Consider the following 16,067-nt stretch of genomic DNA (forward strand, 5'->3'; position numbering starts at 1 on the left):
AACTCCCCCCCCAAAAAAAAAAGACACCTGTTTCAGGTCTGTAGCCCCATCACAGTATAAAGAACAGGGTGATGGCTGGTTTTAAGATCTTTGGCAGTCTCCCCAGTCATGTTATTGAAGGAGCAAAGCACTGGCTGAAAGAGAAGCTACCCCCAAATGTGGCACCAAAGAGCTACTTTGTATATCCTGTAGAAGCAAAAATATAAAAATTAACGTCCTTAAAGGAGCTGACTGACACCATTACCCTCCTTCCTATGCCATTTTCATAGTCCATGTACTGTGTACACACAGTACTTTATAACCTGTTTTCTCCTATAGCCAGATATAAGTAGTGAGGGAAGGAGCAGACCTTACTAGCTGTGCATTGTCGTGGGGCTTCTGAGGTAGTAATGTCAGTTTTCTCCAGTCCAGGAACTCATGAAGGCTGGTAAAGGGATCTTGGGATATTGCACATTTATCTGCATCACTCCAGATTTCAACACCAACCAGAGCTACCCGGATATTAAGGGATCTGAAAAACTGCAGGAGAAAAAATAAAAACACATTGTGATTATTTAAGAGTTTTCACAAAATTATTAGTACTAAAGCAATAAATAATAATCATAATAATACCATATTACTACCACTACTAATAATAAAGATAACAATAATCATTATAATGCCATATTACTACCACTACTACTAATAAAGATAATAATAATCATAATAATGCCATATTACTACTACTAATAAAGATAATAATAATCATAATAATGCCATATTATTACCACTACTAATAAAGATAATAATAATCATAATAATGCCATATTACTACCACTACTACTAATAAAGATAATAATAATCATAATAATGCCATATTACTACTACTAATAAAGATAATAATCATAATAATACCATATTACTACCACCACTACCACTACAAATTGTACTACTACTACAACTAATAATAATAATAATAATAATAAAAAAATACTACTAATAATAAAATATACAATACAATAATATTGTTATAAACAATAACAATACAAATACTACTACTAATAAAAGTAATAATAATAATAATATAAAATACTACTACTACACTACTACTACTACTACTACTACTACTACTACTAATAATAATAATATTAATACATTTTAAGAAGCAAGTGGCAGCTGAACAATCCACCGAATAAGGCAAGTTTGCATATCCTGTGTGATCAGTGTTTATTTTTTGGGGGAGTTTTTTATTTTTTTTATTGTAAGACTGAGTAGGAGGAGCTGAGCAGATTAACCGTTTAGTAGGGAAGGATTTAGGGTAGTTTGTAATTAATTGCTCCAGTGGGTGGTCCTAATCAGTGATTGACAGTGCAGGAAAGGTTGTCAATCACTTATTAGTACTGCCCACTGGACTCCTAAGCCTATTATAAACTGAGAATTATATCAATTGTCTCCCCGTATAACTTTATATCTATTTATTCAGCTCCTTCTGCTCTATATTAGGATGCCTGCAGACTAAACATAGCATTGCATATTCAGTGACAGGTTACCTTTAAGGCTTTTTAGGTGCAGCTTAAAGGGAATGATGAGGGTGTACATATATATTTTATTTACTCTCAGCTACTACTCAGTTTTAGTAATTACAGTATTTTAATTCTCCATGAATGATACCAGTGATTCCTATTGGCCGAAAAGTTACCATGGAAAGAAAATAGAAATGACACAAACAAAATGTATGCATTTGTTGTCCATAGCAACCCATCAAAGCTCATCTTCCATTCCCTCCAACAGTCCCTACTTGTTAGAAGAGGCCTCTGCAGATCACTGTGACCACACTTCCCTGCAGTGCCCCCACAGGGGAAATAAAGCATTACACAGTGCCATAAAATTAGAGGGTAACACAGCACAGTTCATATTTAGAATGAGAGATCACTTTGTAGTCACTTTCCTCTCTGGATCTGGAGGACCCCCCCCCCCCCCCGCCTCTATTAACATATGAAAGATGGAAATCTGAAATCTGAAGGTGATATGGACAACAAGGCCACATGGCTTTGAAAACTAAAGTCCCATTGCGTTCAGGATTGTGTCTTACCCCATCAGTTAAACCGGGTTCATTTCAAAGCCTCATAATGGAACATAAAATAAAATAAAAAAATCCCTCCTTTTAACTAGACCAAGACGTATTCATTGCAATTTATTTTCCCGTCTTTAATCAAAACATCTTCCAATCTTTTCATAATTCCGGAGATGACAGCATTAACACATGCAGAATGTTACAGATGAATAATTTAGCGGAGAATATGGCGCTCCACTCATCAGGCCGGGATGAAATTCTTTTTGGTATGATAATTATAGGCAGCCTTAAATGTTATCAGCTCTTACAGTTATTGCACTGACTTGGCTACAAAAAAAACCCCGTAATGTAGCTTTGTGATAATGTTGTGAAAGAAAAGGTAACATTATTTTCACGTCTTAAAGGACTGAATTAATGAACGTCTTGCCCGCAGGATATTGAGCTTCCCGATAGGACTCTCATTTGATTAACTCATTAAGTATTGGTGGGAGAGATGCATCAAATGACCCACAAAAATCTTAAAGAATATTCGAAGGGAAAAAAAAACATCACATAGGCAGTTTTCCCATAGAGCAAACGCAGAGTGCGTCATGGCGGGACTTATTAAACGCAATCATGGAGCTTGAAAGCTTTATAATGTATGGAGAATATTAATATAATAAAGATAAAACACTGCACAAACACCAACGCTAAAATCTGAGGCGACAACTTGACAGATAGTCTTTGTTAAACTATGCAAGGCTGTGCATATAGCTCCTATGCAAACTACTGTGTAACCATGGTTACAGACTACAAAGTGTAGTCTGATCCTTAAGACCAATGTGGGGAATTTATTAAATGTGCATTTGGTGTACACTTGGAAAAGACACAGATTTTTGCGCAAACCTGATGGGCGCGCAAGGTGGAACGCCATTTTGAGGAAGAGGCATGGCTTCCTCCCACTCCTGATTTATCATGACGTAAATCATGACAAAAAGCCCTTCAGCTTTCCAGGACTATCCCCAGTGATTGGCAGAGAGCAAGTAAAGCCGAAGTACCCCACTGAACCTAGCTTGACCTCCTCAGGTAATCTTGGATTAGCTACCCCCTGATGTCCAAGCCAGAGGCCCATGTTCCTTGATCTGGCACTCTGTGACCTCTTCAGACAATAGGCGGTATTTTCTTAACTGTGAGTATAGATTTTTTCTATCAACAGTCAAGTATTAAGAACACCCTGACCAGAGTTCTGCACTGCCTAGACAGGTACCCTGGTAGCCCCTATCTACTCTATACGTCTTATAGCTAAAAACCTACCTAAGACACTTTCACCTTAAGTGTTAACTATTTGCAACCTATCATCAAGTATTTCATCAAGTAGTCCAACACTCATAGAGAATGACGGAGCACTGGACTCTCCTGTCATTCTCTATGAGCGTTGGACTCATCTCTCAGCGTGCGCGCCGGGCTGCAGCGGCTGAGATCTCAGTGACCCCACCGGATCCAGAAGCGGGATCAGGTGAGTATAGGGGGCTGTAGCGGGGGGTCGGGAGCCTGTCACCCCGGCACGGGGGGGTGACAGGTTCCCTTTAAAGGAGACCTGTCACCCCCCGTGCCGGGGTGACAGGCTCCCGAGCCCCAGCTAGATCCCCTTATACTGACTTCATCCCATCGAGTCCCGCTCCCGGAGCCGGTCCCGAGACGGAGATATTCTGGTCAGAAGCCGGCGCGCTGTGGAGGTAGGTCCGGCGTCCATAGAGAATGAATGGAGCCGAGCACGCACTGCAGAGATGAGTCCAGCTCCATTCATTCTCTATGGACGCCGGACCTATCTCCACAGCGCGCGCTGGCTACTGGAGCGGGAATCCATGGGATGAGGTCAGTATAAGGGGATCTAGCTGGGGGTCGGGAGCCTGTCACCCCGGCACGGGGGGGGGGGGGGGTTACGGTGGGGGCTAGGACCGGTCCTCTTTAAGTGCAAACCACTTAGTCTAAAAGTGTGCAAGTGTATTAAACTGTACTCTCACTTTAAGAGCTGTTCCAATAAAGTATTCAGGTGGTTAAGTTTATCCTGGACTCCGTGGTTCCTCTACAGTGCCCCACCATCACACTACAGCAGGCATGTCCAAACTTTTTTCGAAGAGTGCCAAATTTGATGAAGTGAACATGTGCGCGGGCCGACCATTTTACATATACATTCTATATGCTTTATAACACAGGCAGAAATAAGCAAGCTGTGAAATAGTCGCACATCAGATAATGGAATCATAGCACAGTGAAAGGCAGTCAGGGGTTAATGAAGGGTATGACAGCTTGCTACCACAGATTCCTATATGCTCCCTTCATGTATTGTGAGTGTATAGCCCTGCTTTTCCTTGCCTACAGTAGCCAACTCCTCCTCAGAGACTACCACTACCTATGTATGGCTGCAGAAATTTTTAGTTCGAGGACCCTGCTGGTCTAACCTTTCTGGAAGAGTAGGGTGGCGTTGGAACTTTTAATATATATTATTTATATAAGTTATATATAACTAAGCTGAGGTCATCAGCCTCCTTGACCTCTGAGGAGTTGTAAGAATCTCCAGCCCTAGAACTCACGACGTGCGAGATCTCCAGCTGGCCAGATCACCGTCAGTACTGAAATCTCGGAAAGCCGAAATCTCGCGATGTCCGAGATGTCAGTACTCAGTACTCTAGTGCACGAAAAAGGAAAGCCGAAATCTCGAACATCGCGAGATTTCGGCTTTCCTTTTCCGTGCACTAGAGTAGTGTGGCGATGAGGGCAGCAGCGGCAAAGCTGCAAGGTACCGCAAATGGCCCGCGGGCCGAACTTTGGACATGCCTGCACTTAAGGGACACCAGGTCCTGTGACAAGTGCCGCAGCAATACTGCACCTGGTACTGGTTACCACACATTTCCTCTGGGAGATCGGCACATCAGCGGATGTTGTCAAAATGCTGAAAGTGGCAGAGAGTGGGAGGCCCAGCAACTGGCAGCTACGGTAGAGTAGGATAGGTAAGTATTTATATGTTAATCTCCCTTTAAGAGGGTATGTCGGGTTCGCAGTCAGTAAATTTGCAGCATGTGTTGCATTTACTCTCTGTCTGCTCTTTCTGTGGCATTGTTCAGCACAAAGCAGCACGGTGATGTAGGCTGGGGTGACTGGTGGCAACATTACTCAAGGAGTGGGACTTGGACTCAGGGGCAGGATCCAATCAAGCTTAAGGGGACAGCAGAGAATTGTGGGTAGAGGGAGGAGTTGAGGAGCTGGAGACAATACCACATTGTAAATAAAAGGACTACACAACTTCCTGTCAGGGGGATTTCAAGCAAGAATTAAACTGAGTGGAATCAGATATGTAAAGAATACAATAATAAAAAAATGCATAATTAAAGCACTGACCTTATCCACATAGTTGGCCATTTCCAGCAGTCTGTGTTTAACTCTTTCCACATCTTTTCCTTGTCTCTGGAACTAGAGAGAAGTTATATACATATATAAGTAATATTGTGCTATGTGGCATAGAAAGCATTTGTATAATGTGTAATGTTGTTCAACAATGGAGGCAACAATTATTCTGTTCAACAGAATCAGATATCATGAGCTGTGTACATTATACGAGAGGTGTAGAGATCCTGAATCATTGGATGGCAAAGACTTTACTATCTAGATGTGTCCATTCTTCCTTTTCCTCAAACTTACCTACAGTGTACCATAGAAACCATGTGTTTCATAGAAACATGTCAAAAGTTTTGATTTGATAATTTTTTTTAAATACAAGTAAATTACAAATCTATATAACTTTCTGAAATCAGTTGAATTGAAAGAAAAGGGGTTAGGAAAAACAAAGCTACTTTCTTGCAAAAACAGTGCCACCCCTGTCCTCAGGTTTTGTGTGGTATTGCAATTAAGCTCCACTAACTTCAATAGAACTGAGCTGCAAAACTCAAACTAAGGACAAGAGTGGCGCTGTTTCTAGAAGAAAGCAGCCATTTCTAGGCCCGGATAATCTCCATAGCTAAGTCATCTTGCCGGGAGCTTCTTCCATTGGGGCCGCACCGCCTTCCGTACCCTACACAAAGGAGATTTGCATTCGTCACTCCCGGTCAGAGTGCGGGGCCTGGCAGCCTGGCAGCAAAGCTCTCACAATTGTCGAGAACTTTATATTCATAAGATGTACATCAGCCAGAAAATGCAATTACATTGTTGTTATACTTTTATACATTATTGATTTTTCTCTCCTGTGTGGAGAAGACAAATATGACAGGTTGATTATGTTCACTGTCGAAAAAATGCCTAAGTTGCCATTCTTTGTAAGTCTAATGAGGTATCTAAATTTATCATATTACACATAGAGGCCCATATATCACAGCTTTGTGTAGTCAAAAACTATGCAAAACAAGCAGGCACGCAATTTAGTAAAAGCTGCAAACTCAAATGTCTGCAGTAAAAGTGCTATCTGTATAGTCAGATTTATTACGGTTGAGTTATATTATGCTTTAAAGGGGTTTTTCATTGATGGCCTCTTCTCAGGAGAGCCCATCAATATCCGATTGGGAGTAGTCTGATACCAGGCACCCTGCCAATCAGCTGTTTGCCAGAACTGAGGTTCTGGGTTAAATTGTGGAAACAGGGCAGGAAGCAGACAGCGCCATATGTTGTGTAGTGGCCATGCTGAGTTACTGCAGCAACACTACATAATATACAGAGCTGTGTTCTTCTGGCTATGATTAGAGATGAGTGTCACTCGAGCATGCTCAAGTCTGATGGTTCAGTATTTCATTACTGGTGGCTGAAGAAGTTGGATACAGTCCTAGAAGGTCCTGGAAAACATGGATACAACCATAGGCCAAAGGCTGTATCCATGTTTTCAAGACTTCCTATGGCTGCATCAAACTTCTTTAGCCATTGGTAATCAAATGCCGAACGATCGGACTGTAGCATGCTTGAGTTGCCATGATCAATGTGTATGTGGGCGCAGCTGAGTGGAGGGGGTGCTAGGTATTGGACTCTCACCGATCAGATATTGAAAGTTCATAAATAGGAAAATCACAGAAAATCCCTTGAACTTCATTCATATGCATTTACGTGTTTTTGTTGGCTAAAATCCCATCATCTGCAATAGATTTTTCAGCTATATAGTTTCTGCTACAGAGAATACTGTGTCCAGACACCAAGCCATTAGCCGGACGCTTTGAAGCCGTGTAAATTTATAGTTAATAAGAGGCAGCTTTGGATATAACTAGATAAGAACCAATGGTACAACCCAAAATTTCTATAAGAGAGTAGAGTGGGCCTTAGAATAATATCCTCTGGTGGGCCCAAACAACGTCACCCTGACAGTGGCCGTATATACATACAATATATAGATCATGGAGCAATGTCTCTATGAAGGTTCATTGGGCCAATAAATGTCTCATGTAAAGAGATGCAGAAATGAGGCAGGTTTCAAGGGTCTGGTAGCTGGAGAGACCCCCATACGTCTTTATTTTATTCCATTTCATCCAATATGAGTTCCATTAAAATGCTAGGCACATGGACATTGATGTCAATGGTGCAATCCAGAGCATCTTTAACAGCCCCCTATCTACGAATAGGTCCCAATAATCTTGGAGTTTTGGTATAAGGTAGAGGGTCTTTAAGGACCAGGGTCGGAGTGTTACTGTTGTTAACCTGGATGACATCGCTCCATTTGCAGTCCCTGAAAATTCCAATATCTCATCCCTGGGTATTCCCATTTCTTACATTGCATGTAATAAATATATAGACAAAGGGACACGCTGTCACTTGTTCTCATTTCTTACCTCGCGATTATCAGCCACAAGTACGAGCTCCACATACTTGGTGATCTTCGAAGTATCTCTCTTGTGCTGCCAAAACAGAAGTGTAATAGGATTGTTAGCAGTTCATTGGCAAACTACACCTGCTTAGTCCACCTCTGGGACCCGCACCTATGTATGGATGAGGGCTCCCCTGTCTGCTCCGGACTGTGCGTGCCTACTGGATGTGGCCTGGAAGCTGGTGAGTTACACAGTTTGTGTGACACTTATTAACTAATGGGAGTTGTATAAACTGTATAGCCCCCGAACTACTCTGTTTTTGTAGTTAGGTAAATCACCGACTCGGCTGTTTTCAGCTTCCCAACCACTTTCGTTGGCAGTAAACGGGCTGGAAGGGACCATGGAACCCTCAATCTTAATATAAATTTGGGACCTAGAGGTGGGACCCGCATCTTATGGCATATTCTGTGGATGATAATAAGTAAATGAGGCTCAGGGGGTGTTTCCCAGTACAGCAAGAGCCCAGCCAAGTCCAGGTCAGGTTCTCTTTACCATCCTTGCCTTTGTACCTACTTTTATCCACCTACCTCACTTAAATGGATTTTCCAATTTAAACTTGCTTGTCCCCATCCACAGCATAGGGGACAAGTATGAGATTTTGGAGGTCTTACCTCCATGCCCTCTGCACAGTTCTAGATTGGGGTCCTGGTTCCTTTGTTATTAATGGAGCATATAATTCAGAACTTACCTGGGCTCTTGCCGTGTTAGGAAACGCCCCCATGGCACTTGAGCCACATTTACATATTAACAAAAAGGCTAAGACTATAGAGATAATAAAGGTAAGCCAGGAATCCTGATGCCTATCCCCATCTAGCCATGGGTTACTTTTCCACCTGTTTCCCTGCTGACAGGTCCACTTTAAGGCCTGTAGTACGCTCAGATCTCCCTCGCCTATAAATGTGCCTTCAATTAAGATCAAGCCAAAGAGACTTGTGTAATGAAACATGGAAGGATTGCTAATGAAATTCTGCATTTACCATCTTCAAAAGCTGGAACAGATGATAATAAATCTCCTCAATGTTATTTTTTGTCTTCTACAAATATCCATGGCAATAATCTTGTTTTTCTTAAAGGTTTTTTTTTTTTTTCAGAATTTGCAGCCATCTACGTGATTGATACTTTAACTGTTCTGCTATTTATTTTCAATGTCTCCTTCTACAAATCACTCACTTTATTGTTCCAGTCCGCCGTCAATATTTGTACAGATTCGCATTGGCCCACCCTGTCGCTGGTCGGGGGGGGGGGGGGGGGGGATGCGATGCTCCCCTCTGCACAGTAACTATGAGCACTCATAGTTACCACACAGGAGCAGCACTGACAAAGAGGGAGCCGTCGGCTCCCTCCCTGTCAGTCACTTTTGTGGCCGCAGCGGTCACAAGAGGCCGCTCTGTCCTGTCTCTGGTTTTAGCCCTCCAGTGACGTCACTGGAGGGCCGGTGCCAGGACAAGGGGAGAGCGGCCTCTTGTGACCGCTGCATTGCTGCCACAAGAGGGGAAGAGGAGACGCCTGGACCCAGGTGAGTATAAGTGTTTTTTTTAATGTTATATGCTATATGGGAGGGGGAGCACACAGCAGGGGTGCTATATACTACTGGGGAGCACACAGCGGGGGGCTATATATTACTGGGGAGCACAAGGCGGGAGTCTATATACTACTGGGGGAGCACACAGCGGGGGCTATATACTACTGGGGAGCACAAAGCGGGGATCTATATATTACTAAGGGAGCGCACAGGGGGGCTATATGGGAGAGGGGAGCACACAGGGGGTCTTTATACTACTGGGGAGCACAAAGCAGGGGTCTATATACTACTGAGGGGTACACAGGGAGGGCTGTATACTACTGGGGAGTGCACAGGGGGCTATATACTACTTGGGGAGCCCACACGGGTCTATATACTACTGGGAGAGCGCACAGGGAGGCTATATACTACTGGGGGAGCAAACAGGGGGGCTATATACTACTGGGGGAGCGAACAGGGGGGCTATATACTACTGGGGGAGCTCACAGGGGGACTATATACTACTGGGGAGGGCACAGGTGTACTATATACTACTGGGGGAGCACACAGGGGGGCTATATACTACTGGGAGAGCAACAGGGGGCTATATACTACTGGGGGAGCGCAACACGTTTACTAATGATGTTCAGCTCGGACCTTCACCTGACAATAGACCCCAGTAAGTGGACATTAACTAAAAGTTGTTGAGTACCCCTGCTGCAGCTAACACTAGGTCTAGCTACACTACACATACACTTCCTTGATAGTGACAGCTTTCTTTAGTAGTTAGTTAGTGCCTGGCTACAGGCCAGGAAGGACTTGTATATAGTTGTTACTACACTAGTTCCCAAACCTCTATGGGTCACTAGACAAGACCCCTAGGTAAACTGGAGACAAGGGAGTCTTTACCCTTGATCATACAGCTAACACAGGACAGTGGACCACCTTAGAGAAAAAGGACTGATAACTAAAGACTGATCCTACAGTAGAGCACAGTGCCAGAGAGCCGCTCTCTACTGACAAGACACTCAGCTTAGTAGGAAGGGTTCCACAAGCCAGCTCCACCCAGAGCAGGGACCTGGGATTTATACTACCTCATTAGGATGGAAACCCGACACTGTGGGGCAAAAGGCATTTAGGTGAGATAACTGGGAGTTCAAACACTACAGAAACACCTCACCACATCACGGCAGCGTACTTAGTACAAGGAGCCCTCCTATCCGGTCTCTGACATCTGTTGCTTTACTATATCTTCTATCCACTCACATATCTACCTTTTGAAGTACCTGATCACTGTTTGTGACTATTTTTGACCTTTTTCAAGTAAAGTTTGAAAGTTGTTTAAAGTAGGACTCTACCACTGCACATTTATACCTTGCACCTCACCCTAGTCCTATCCAAGGTCTGGTTGCCATGTGTTTTCGGAGGTGGGTGTTACCACTTCTGGCCACCGTGACAAGTAGCCTCCACAACACCAGAACCAAACAGCAGGCCCAACATCAGTTCCAGCAACCTGGGCCACAGCACATGGCCCAGGTTGCAGGGCCGATTTAGATGAATGGAGTAGTTGTAGAGGTTTCTGCAACAAATCTGCAATGTGTGAATTCACCCTAATAGAACTTCTACATCTGCCATTTATAAGACAGATGTCTCCTTATTTCTTCTATCCCTGCGGTGCCAGGCAGGCTCCCCCATTTACAGAAACCTTCCCTATATATGTGAATGAGACAATGAAGTGCAAGGGCCCCTCCTTCCCAGTCAACATAACTTTTACCACTAGGTGGCAGCATTACACAACATAGCGCACAGATATAGAAAACATTATAACATAGTGCCATCATAAAATGTACAATAAGATATATGTCTGAGGTCTGTCATACAACCAACCTAATGTTCTTGGACTGACATGTACAGTATATGTACCCCTCTACTTAAAGCAAGCAGAAGAATAAAGTTGTAGGGCTTTATCATGGGTCTCCAAACTAGGGCCCTCCAGCTGTTACATAACCACAATTCCCATCATGCCGGAAAGCTAAAGCTGTGGATTTGGCTGTCCATGCATGATGAGAATTGTAGTATTGCAAAAGTTTGGAGACCCATGGGCTATACCGAGTTACCCACTCTTATCCAGAGAAGAAATCCAGCGTTACTTTCTTATCTGGATAACTGTGGGCATCCATAATGAGATCAAAGCATGCCCACTACTTTTGATAGACAGATAGATTGCATTCATCTTTCAATACCAGTTGTTCGCATTACTAAAGCCCCTCGGCATTGATCTTACTCATAAACGGAGTAAGATCAAACGGAAGCAGTTGTTTACACTTTACAATGAACATGAAATGACTGGAGATCCTGGCACCGAGACGCCATGTTTTCTCTCCACTATGTGAATATTTCCATTTAATTGCAGATTCTACTATCGTTTCATTTTCTAAAAGCCTAATTAAAATGCAGTGTATACATCCTGGATCTCCAGCCTTATTACACAGCCTTGTGTCATCAGCAAAAAGGGAAATCCTGCTTACAAAGCGTTCCCCCACCGACACCTACCAGAGACCAAACACAAGAGGACAGAATGATTACTCTCTACATGTAATGAAGCTGCTCCCTGGACCCTGTGCCTGTGCCATCGGGAAGCTGACGCCTTCACTGTGCTCGCTGTATACAGAACACACATATGGTACTGCAACTCTATCTATCCCATATCTATCATGCGTTTTGTTTTTTATACTGCTTTTATTTCTTTACAGATTCAACTGATTCTGCAGCACGTCACATAGTTTGTCATAATCTAAATTCTCCTATTTGTATGTTTTGGGTGTGGGAGCACACTGGAGTACCCAGCAGCTTACACTGCTCAGTACTGGTCTATACAGTACTACTTCCCATGTAAACATATGAAAGCTTCTTATGAAAAGTTATCTAAAATGTCTTATACACTTGTAGGCTCAATTCACATCATGTTAAAGGGGTACTCTAGGGAAAAACCTTTTCTTTAAAATCAACTGGTTTCAGAAAATTATACAGATTTGTAATTTACCTTTATTTAAAAATCTCCAGTCTTCCTGTACTTATCAGCTGCTGTATATCCCGCAGTAAATGGTGTTTTCTTTCCAGTCTAACACAGTGCTCTCTGCTTCCACCTCTGTGCATGTCAGGAACTGTCCAGAGCAGGAGAGATTTTCCATGGAAATTTGCTGCTGCTCTGGACAGTTCCTGTCATGGACAGAGGTGGCAGCAGAGAGCACGGTGTCAGACTGGAAAGAAAACACTACTTCCTGCGGGACATACAGCAGCTGATAAGTAGAAATGAGCGAATTTGCCGAAGTTCGGGTTCGTATGAACCTGAACTATCGGCTTCCGATTCCCGCTGTCTGCAGCCTCCGTAAACAGGGTGGATACAGCGTAAGGACCGCCTTGATAACTGGGATAACTTTCTGAAACCAGTTGATTTGAAAGAAAAGGATTTTCCCCGGAGTACCCCTCTAAGGATATACCATGAAAAGTCAAAAGTTTTTGTTCTTAATAACTAGTGCACTTTAAACCGACTTCTATCTATGTTCGGAATGCTTTTTGCCAGTATTGTTTGGTTTGATGGTTGTTTTGTAGCTTAATGGCTTCTCCTAGAAAGTTTCCCCAGTAAATATGATGCAATGATGAAGTCTATCACGAAGAAGAACACTTTATACCTTGTCTTATTATTAGCCGATATAAAAAGGAAAGACTTGAGTGGTGTTTCCTTCCATCTGCACTACCTGAGAATAAACCCGTCATAGAGGAGCTGCGGCCGGGACGTAATATCACACTTTTCCATTTGCCGAGGACTCTTCTGTGGCGGTTCGGCTGCAGACAATGCCGGGGAGTGCAGGAGGATTTATGATGCCGTTCATTTTATTTGTTAGATGCATTTAAGTATTGTTCTCTCGCACAATAAAGTGTCACATCTGATCAGTTAAACTGCCAAGATCAAAAACCCTGGCAGTGCCTGGGCGTTAAGCAAAACAAACTGCTTAAAGGATCCATGAAAGGCTCAAGAAGCACAGGGATGGAGCTAGCCAGATGTTGTTAAATGCGTGTAATAGCTGGCAGAGCGCGCTGGGAGTTGTAGTTCCTGTACAGATAACTATCTCAATGCTTTGTAACATAATAATTGAAGAGACATCGAAAACTAAGGGTCCATTTACACAGAAAGATTATTTGACAGATTATCTGCCAAAGATGTGAAGCCAAAGCCAGAAACAGACTATAAACAGAGATCAGGGCATACATGAAAGCCTGAGATTTCTCCTCTTTTCAAATCCATTCCTGGCTTTGGCTTCAAATCTTTGTCAGATAATCTGTCAGATAATCTTTCTGTGTAAATGGACCCTTACACTAAGGGTCCTATTACATGGGCCGATGGAGGCCCAATAATAACTGTAAGCGAGCGCTCGTTTACTGGGCCTATTACATGGCCCGATAATCATTTAAAAAGGGCTGCATGGACATCGTTAATGATGTCCTTGAAGCCCTTGCTTAAACTCTATACATTAACTATTCATGCTACTGGCTCATCTTGCGCTCTGCTTCTCCTCGGGTCCTGCATGCTGCAACTTCAGAGCGGCCTGTCTCAGCTGACAGGCCACTTAGCCAATCATTGGCTGCAGCCGTCCCAGCCAGTGATTGGCTGAGCGGCCTGTCAGCTGAGACAGGCCGCTCTGAAGCTGCAGCATGCAGGACCCGGGGAGAAGCCAATGATCGTTGTCATCAGCTGATCGTTGTATTTATTTCACAAAGCAATAATCGACCGCATAATGCTAATTCGGCTGATGATCATTCCGTGTAATAGGGCCTTTAGGGTAGGTTCACACTATGGAATCTGTGTGGATAAGTTCCGGCGGATTGCTTCGCTAGTACCCGCTCACGGTCATGCGCCTATCCGCCCATGCCATAGACACCATAGACACCCACAGTGAATAGGTTCTAGCGACGGAATCCGCCGGAACTTATCCGCACGGATTCCGTAGTGTGAACCTACCCTTAGAAGGTGTTTCCTTAAAGGGATGGTTAAAAAAAAAATTCTTTCACATCAATTGGTGCCAGAAAGTGGCAGAGATTTGTAATTTACTTCTATTAAAAAAAAAATCTCAAGTCTTCCAGTACTTATCAGCTGCTGTGTGCCCTGCAGTAAGTGGTATTCCTTCCAGTCTGGAGACTTATCAGTTGCTGTATGTCCAGTATTTTTTTCCAGTCTGAAGAGCAAGTACTGTAATGGTATCATTGAAAAGACACTGTCATATACATAAATCTTACTGGTGAATACAGCGCCAGCTTTACATTGTTTCATTAATATGTATAGATTATATGAATTAGGTATTGGCTTCTGTTGTTAGCCTTAATAAGGGCATACACTTTGTATGATTACTGTTGCATGTACCGTACATTTATGACAAGTTTTTTTTTTTTAAATCAGTCGCGTTTCTTTGTGCCATTTGCAGATTTGGCAACAGTAATATCTCATGTGTATGGCCAGCTTTATTCCTAATTCAGCCCAATGTTATCAAATCATAGACTGGAGAATGGCTTAAAGGGTTTTTTTAGGAACATATATTGATGGCCTATCTTCATTCACTTCAATAACAGCTGAGATTCAGTAACCAAGCACAGCCACTATACAATGTAGGGAGCTGTCTGCTTCTGGCTATGTTCTCTGAGCCACAGCTCTAGCAAACTGGGGGTGGTGGGTGTCTCTACCCCACTGATCTCATATGTATAACCTAGCCAGAGAACTTAATAGATTTTGCTGGGAAAATAAAACCCAAGTCTTTAAAGGGATTTTTCATGACCACAATATTGATCATCTGTTATCCTTCCTATACTGCTGGGACCACTGAAAAATAGAAATAAAACCTAAACTTACCTACCCAGGCCCCTCAGAGCTCCCATTCAGCTCCTTCTGGTTCCCATATCTCTTGTCTCCTTCCTGTTTCTGAGAATGTTTGGAGCAGGACCAGCCCACTCAGCCAATCAGTGGACACAGCGGTGTCCTGTCTTGGTCAATGATTGGCTAAGCGAGAAGGTCCTTCTCCAACCTTTCATCTTGGAAACGGGCAGAAGACATAAGCAATGGGGGACCAGAAGGACTCAAATGGGAGCTGTGGGGGACAAGTGGGAAATTGGAAGTAGATAAGTATAGGTTCTGTTTCTATTTTCTAAAGGCCTCAACAGAATAGAAAGTTTTGTAAAATCTTGGGCAATCCCTTTAAGATAGGCATATAATATCAGAACAGTGGTGCTCCAAATCCTGGCATGCCTGATAACCAGGTGATAACCAACGGCATGCAGGTGAGCATTGCAGTCACTCCATCATTTCTCAGAAACAGCTCCATACATTCTGTAGTGGTTGTGTCTGGTACTGCAGCTAATTCCATTCACTTTAATAAAGCTGCAATACCAGGTAGAGCCGCCCAGGATTAGGAATACATGGTTGCTTATTTCTAAAATCTTTGCAGGTGTGGCACTGTCTCTAGGACAGAACAGCCATATTTTTCTAACCCCCTTAATACATTGCTTCCCTAGGATTTTCCACTGTTAAAGCCTCATGTCTTGTCCCCTACTGCCGAAATGTTCTGTAAATAAGAACCTGCAGTGACTCAGGAGGACAGGCCGTGTCTCCAGCCGTATGCGCTCATCAGAACTGAGGAACAAAGGGCTC

General features: G+C 43.1%; 1 protein-coding gene across 5 annotated transcripts in view; it reads right to left on the reverse strand.

Moving 5' to 3' along the window:
• The window catches only part of ADAM12 (ADAM metallopeptidase domain 12), a 395,681-nt gene that overhangs the window by 146,294 nt on the left and 233,320 nt on the right, over positions 1-16,067 (reverse strand). For all 5 annotated transcript variants that reach the window (XM_069980036.1, XM_069980034.1, XM_069980038.1 and 2 more), the window contains 3 exons: positions 7,834-7,899; positions 5,432-5,503; positions 350-519 (listed from right to left, as the gene is read on the reverse strand). In XM_069980036.1, coding sequence (XP_069836137.1) covers positions 350-519; positions 5,432-5,503; positions 7,834-7,899 — 308 coding nt within the window. The remainder of the gene's footprint in view (positions 1-349; positions 520-5,431; positions 5,504-7,833; positions 7,900-16,067) is intronic.

This window comes from Dendropsophus ebraccatus, chromosome 8, assembly GCF_027789765.1.
Source record: "Dendropsophus ebraccatus isolate aDenEbr1 chromosome 8, aDenEbr1.pat, whole genome shotgun sequence".
NCBI lineage: Eukaryota > Metazoa > Chordata > Amphibia > Anura > Hylidae > Dendropsophus > Dendropsophus ebraccatus.